At 44.9% G+C, this 6,381-nt stretch overlaps 1 protein-coding gene across 1 annotated transcript in view; it reads left to right on the top strand.

Moving 5' to 3' along the window:
• The window catches only part of LOC103198374 (phospholipid-transporting ATPase IB), an 826,205-nt gene that overhangs the window by 4,864 nt on the left and 814,960 nt on the right, over positions 1–6,381 (top strand). The window contains exon 2 of the mRNA XM_042781171.1: positions 343–383. Coding sequence (XP_042637105.1) covers positions 343–383 — 41 coding nt within the window. The remainder of the gene's footprint in view (positions 1–342; positions 384–6,381) is intronic.

Below are 6,381 nucleotides of genomic sequence, written 5' to 3' on the forward strand. Positions count from 1 at the left end.
ATGTATATATACACATTTGTGTGTGTGTGTGTGTGTATATATATATATACATATATATACATATATAAAATCAATGACTTGATGGCACTTAATAACAACAACAACAACAACGTGTATGTATAGATTAACGTATGTACGTTATATAGCTACATAGATTAGGGCTCTTTTTTTTTTTTGGTGGAGAGAATATTATGCCTTTATATTAAACATACACCTTAATTATTGATATGGCATGTTAGCCTTAATGAACAGAATTTTGGAAGGAACTTTCTGGATTTTGGAAAGCTGATTTTATTTTGATTATCACTAATATTAACTGATACTTTCTTTTTTCTCTTTCAGTGTTAAGAAATGGTATGTGGCATACCATCATGTGGAAAGAGGTAAAAACTCATTTTAAAGATAAGCCAGAAAGTAGTTATTTGGAGACTTGTGACAAATGTCTGGCGTTGTTCGAACTACTGACCTTTTGGTTAGCAGCCAAATGCCTTGACCACTATACCACCAGAGCTCCTTGTTGATTGTGATGGTAAAGCTTGTGTTAAGACGCGTGTCATCTCCCTCTCCTGTGAGTTTCACTCTGTGGAGTTTTCCGTGAGGTTGACGTGGAGCTGCTACATGCTCACTCTGTCCCCTTGGCTCTTCCAGAAGGGGCCCCTGGTGTCCAGTCAGAGTTGTGAACTTCATCACTCCTGGTGCACATTTCTGAAACCTCAAAGCAACTTTTTAGTTGATAAATCCAATTTAGGAAATACTTTCCCAGATCCATGGCTAGTCACCGTTTTTTTATAGTTTCCTTTTTGAAAAAGTGGTGAGATTCTTACTTTTAATGTTGTTGGGGTAATAGTTTTCAGTTTATGATGGTCATGAAGTAGAGAGTGGTGGAGGAGTGAGGCTTGAAAGTCGTCTTGTTTCCGGTCCAGGACTGGGGTGGGTTAGTGTGGCCGGTAGTTACTGCTTTTAATTTGGACAATGCCAAGGCAGGATTGGCCTGTACATCCCTGGGAGTGTGAGGGTTGGAAGGCCTGAGAAGTTGTGGATCTTCTGGTTGGTTATAGTGATGAGTAGAACATTTGGAAGAAATGTACTATGCATTCTGATAAAATGAGCTGTTTACATGAGTCCCTGTTTCAGCTGGACTTTCTGATATGGGGATAACTCTCACTACTTCAGGATTCAAAGCTGATTGACATGATGTGAAAAGAAAATGTCTCTTTAGGAGAATGTAAAATGGCTTCTCTTACTAAACATTTAATAGACAATGTGTTAAAATAAAAGAACTCTGGTGGTGCAGTGGCTAAGGCATTTGGCTGCTAACCAAAAGGTCAGTGGTTTAAACTCACCAGCTGCTCCATGGGAGAAAGACAACAGCTGCTTCCATGAAGACTGTCAGCCTTAGAAACTCTGTTGGGGCAGTTCCACTCTGTCCTCTAGGGGCAATGTGAGTGGGAATGGATTCCATGCAAGTGGGTTTGGTTTGGGCTTTGCTTCCATAAAGACTGACAGCCTTGTGAACCCTCTGGCGCGGTTCCACTCTGTCCTTTAGGGGCGCTGTGAGTCAGAATTGACTCCACGGCAGTGGGTTTGTTTTGGGCTTTGTTTCTGTAAAGATTGACAGCCTTGGAAACCCTCTGGGGCAGTTCCACTCTGTCCTCTAGGGGCGCTGTGGGTCAGAATCGACTCCATGGCAGTGGGTTTGGTTTTGTTCAGTGTTAAAATACCACCTGCAGCTGCTGCTGCTGTTAATTGCTGTTGAGTTGATTCCAACGCATAACAGTTCCACATGCAGAGTAGAACTGCTTCATAGGATTTTTAAGGCTGTGAATTTTCAGAAGCAGATCACCAGGCCTTACTTTTGAGGTGTCTCAGAGTGGGTTTGAACCCATAACCTTTTAATCAGTTCAGTGCTTTACCATTTGCACCACCCAGAGACTCCTAAAATCCTCCTGCTGGACTTCTGTATCCAGAAAATGTCCACAGAGCGATAAATGCACACACGTCTTAGTTCTTTCTGCTTGTGCTTTGTTACAAGCGAACTCACCATTTACACAAGTCTCCTCTTTGTAGTACGGTATGATAACAGGTTAACCTCGGTTGGGGTGTCGATCTGGTACTGACAAACATCCACTGGCCTCACTCTCACTTGGAAGTGACTTGGTTCCTTAGTGCACAGGTTGGAAATTCTTGACTTCATAAAAGTTGGAGAGCTTCCAGTGCTATAAGGAATTCAAAGCTTCTCTGCCACTCTGGAACCAGCCCTCAATTTCTCTAGGGTTCCTTCCTCAGAGAGGATCAAGAAAGGCAGGAGTGATTTGGATGTGCAGTGCTGGGCACTGCAAGGAACGTCAGAGAATGGGGTCTCTGGAGTCTGGGTCCAAAAGTGGATGACCTTGCAGACTCCCAGAGTGGACAGAAAAAAAAAAAAAAATCTATTCTGTGCCTTGTCTCATGCATTTTCATTTCAATTAAAAATATAATTTGCTTGCTCTTAGCATATGCCAGAGACTGGGCTAGGCACTGGGGAGATAGGAATAGCGTGTGATGGAGTCTTGTGAAGTGGGGCTCTGACCTCAGTGCACATCACAGGCACCTGTGTATCATGCCAGAACACTGATGGCTGGGCCCCATTCACTGGCTTCTGAATTGGTGGAGCCATAGCTAGGCCCTGGAACAGGCATGTTTGCTAAGTGTGGGAGTGTGAGGGTTGGAAGGTCTGAGAAGTTGTGGATGTTTGGTTGGTTATACTGTTGAGTAGAACATTTGGAAGAAATGTGGTATGCATTGTGATAAAATGAGCTGCATATATGAGTTCTTGTTTTAGCTGGACCTTCTTGATATGGGAATAACTCTCACTACTTCAGGATTCTAGCATGAAACACAGGTGATGCTGACGCCCACACTCAGAACCGTTGGTGGAGAGGAAGTGGTGGGTGAGTGAGCGTAGTGGAATGCAGAGACAGGGCTTTGCAGAGTGCTGTGCCCCAGGCCCTGTGAGAACATCTATCTGGTGGGTTGGCCTTCAGGTCGGGACCGTGTCACTGCAGAGTTGGTTATGTTCTCTGGAAGGGTGGGTTGGAGGTAGCCAGTTCAAGAGGAAAATGTTCAAGGCAGGGAACTGGGTAAAATATCTGGGGTACGGGAAAGTTGGCAGGCTGCAAATCCCTAAGCAGTTCAGTGTGGGGCTGAGAATACTGGAAATGAAAAAAAACAAAAACCAAACCCACTGCCATCGAGTCGATTCTGACTCATAGTGACCCCCACTGGGTTTCTGAGGTGATAAATGTTTACCAAAGTAGATTGCCCACTCTTGCTTCCACAGAGTTGCTGGTGGGTTTGAACCACCCACTTTCCGGTTAGCAGTCAGATGCCTTAGACACTGTGCTGCCAGAGCTCCTTGGCAAGGTGGAGTTGGCATCCTTAAGGTCTCCAGATCAATACAACTCTCCTGTGAAATGCTGACCGTCATGAGAATCTGGCCAAGGAAGCCCAGGTTCCCCTGAGCTGCAGCTGTGCAGTCAAAGAACACTAAGAGGCGGCTCTTCTGTGGTTCCTGGTAGCTTTGATTGACTTTGAAAAGATCTTTATAGTGGGTTCTGCAGTCCACAGGAGGTTCTTTCTTGCTTTTAGGTAATCGTACAGACTCATGGAGTCTCTGGGGGTGCAAAAGGTTAGCACACTTGGTTGCTAACTGAAAGATTGGAGGTTTGAGTCAACCCAGAAACCCAGAGGTGCCTTGGAAGAAGGTCCTGGCAACAGAAAAACCAAACTCACTGCCATTGAGTCCATTCTGAGTCGCAGTGACCCCCTTTGGGTTTCTGTGGTGGTAAATCTTTAACGGAAGTAGGTTGCCCAGTCTTCCTTCCATGGAATGGCTAGTGGGTTTGAACCGCCAGCCTTCTGGTTAGTTGTCAAATATCTTAGGCACTGTGCCACCAGAGCTCCTTAAAAGTCCTGGCAATCTACTTCCATAAAACCAACCTCTGGAAATGCTATAGACTGCAGTTCTACCCTGATACACATGGGGGCGCCATGGGCTGGCGTCAATTCCACAGCAACTGTCACACACTCAAGGGACAATCTTACATAGAAACATAAAACGGAAAACAATTTTCAAAGAAGATCCCAAGGAATAGTTTCTCACTTAGTGAAACTTCTTAGGACTTGGTTACTGGGGTACAAATACATTTTTATTTAGAAAGCAAAGATGGGAGAAAGCCATAATTTCCCTTATCCTCCCACTTTGAATTAAAAACAAAAGCAGCCTGCTGCCTTTTATCCTTTGAAAATATGGCTTATTTTCCTTTTGAGTGATTCTCACTAATTATGTCTTCTTATATTGTCTATGTAATTAAACCATTCCTATGAAATGTATGTACTTTTAGAAACATTTCCAGGTTGCATTGGTTTCTTTGCTTTTGTCCTGATGGCTATTAAAATAGCTCTCTACTATCTGTTCTTTATAATAGGATAGCTTTTCTTTTTCTAAGGAGCTCTAGTGGCATGGTGCCTAAGGCATTTGACTGCTAACCAGAAGGTCGGTGTTTCAAACCCACCAGCTGCTCTGTGGAAGAAAGATGAGGCAATCTACTTCCATAAAGATTTACCACCTTGGAAAGCCAGTGGGGGTCGCTGTGAGTCGGAATTGACTTACTGGCAGTGGGTTTTTGTTTTGTTGGTTTCTCTTTTTAATGGAATGTACTTGAATTATATGTGTTCCCTTTGCCTTTAAATTGGATTCTAACTTCAAATGCACAGTGATCCTAGGATGTAATTTTTATTATCCTTATCCATGTTGACCCACATTACTTAGACATCCCCCAGTGCTTTGACAAGCAACCTGAAGCACTTCTAAAACACCTTTCTTAATAAGCTCTCCTTCCTCCAGAAAATGAAGCATGGACAGCTGCTAAGGGTCATTCTCCTAGCTTCTAAGATTCAGTTATTCACAAGTTTTTACATCCTTTGAAATCCTTAATTACTAAGAGAATAGTAGGAGCTCTGGTGATTCATTAGCTAAGGCATTTGGTTGCTAACCGAAAGGTCAGCAGTTCCAACCTACCAGCTGCTCCATGGGAGAACGATAAAGCAGTCTGCTTCTGTAAAGATTGACAGCCTTGGAAACACCATGAGGTAGCTCCACTTGGTCCTCCAGAAGCATTGTGAGGTGGAATTGACTCCACGGCAATGGCTTTGGTTTGGGCTTTGCTTCCGTAAAGATTGACAACCCTGGAAACCCTATGGGACAGTTCCACTCTGTCCTCTAGGGGCACTATGAGTTAGAATCGACTCCGTGGCAGTGGGTTTGGTTTGGGCTTTGCTTCTGTAAAGATTGACAGCCTTGGGAACCCTCTGAGGCAGTTCCACTCTGTCCTCTAGGGGTGCTGTGAGTTGGAATGGACTGATGGCATATGGAGTTGCCATGTGTTGAAGTCGACTCCATGGCAACTGGTTTACTGGGAGTGTGCATTTAGTTATATTCATCCTGATGGGGACCCACACCAACACACACCTGTTTGATGTAGGATGCTTTAACCACTGTGGCAGCTCTACATAGTCACTGGCAGTATTTTTCCCATTTTTAAGTGAGGAGGCTGAAGCTCAGAGGTTAAGATGTCTGATAAGGTCATGGCACATGTTTGTGAGGCTGGAATTTGACCTAGACCTCCCTGACTCTCTGCCCAGCATGGCTGAGATATCAGGGCTATGCAAGTGGATCCCACCCTCATTGCTGATTGTCCCAAACCAGTTCAGGGAGACCAAGATCGTCCATCTCTGATGGATAATAAATGCCATTTCACATAACCAACTGTGTCCTGTGGAATTCTCAGCTTTCCTTTCCTGGTCAGTTCAGACCTCAGCCACCCTGTCTCTCATCCCCATTCACCTGGGTCCAGGTCAGTAGGAATGCACCCCTTCTCTCTCTCCTCCCATTTCACCAGGGGCCAAGTCAGCAGTTACCCATCCTCTCCTTTTCTCATTCCCATTCACCTGGGGCCATGTCAGTGGGCACCATACCCATCTCCTACTCATCCTTATTCACCTGGGGCTAGCTCAGCGGGCACTGTCCTCACCTCCCTCTCATCCCTGTTCACCTGGGGCTAGGTCAGTGGGCACTGTCTCCATCTCCCTCTCATACCTATTCACCTGGTGTTAGGTCAGGGGGCACCATCCCTCTCTCTCTCTCATACCTAATCACCTGGGGCCAGGTGGGGAGTACCCAGCCCTTCTGTTTATTAGGTCTGATAATCTGTTGGAACAATTCACAAACTCCAGGCAAAGGCCTATCTTTAGTCCAGGAAAGAAAGGATACAAACACAATAGGGTGAGAGGTCCAGGATGGATCCCAGCGCAGAACTTCCATATCCTCAGGGGATGTGCTCA

This window comes from Orycteropus afer, unplaced genomic scaffold (genome assembly GCF_000298275.1).
Source record: "Orycteropus afer afer isolate SDZICR_OR568_19922 unplaced genomic scaffold, OryAfe1.0 scaffold00092, whole genome shotgun sequence".
In the NCBI taxonomy this organism is placed as follows: domain Eukaryota; kingdom Metazoa; phylum Chordata; class Mammalia; order Tubulidentata; family Orycteropodidae; genus Orycteropus; species Orycteropus afer.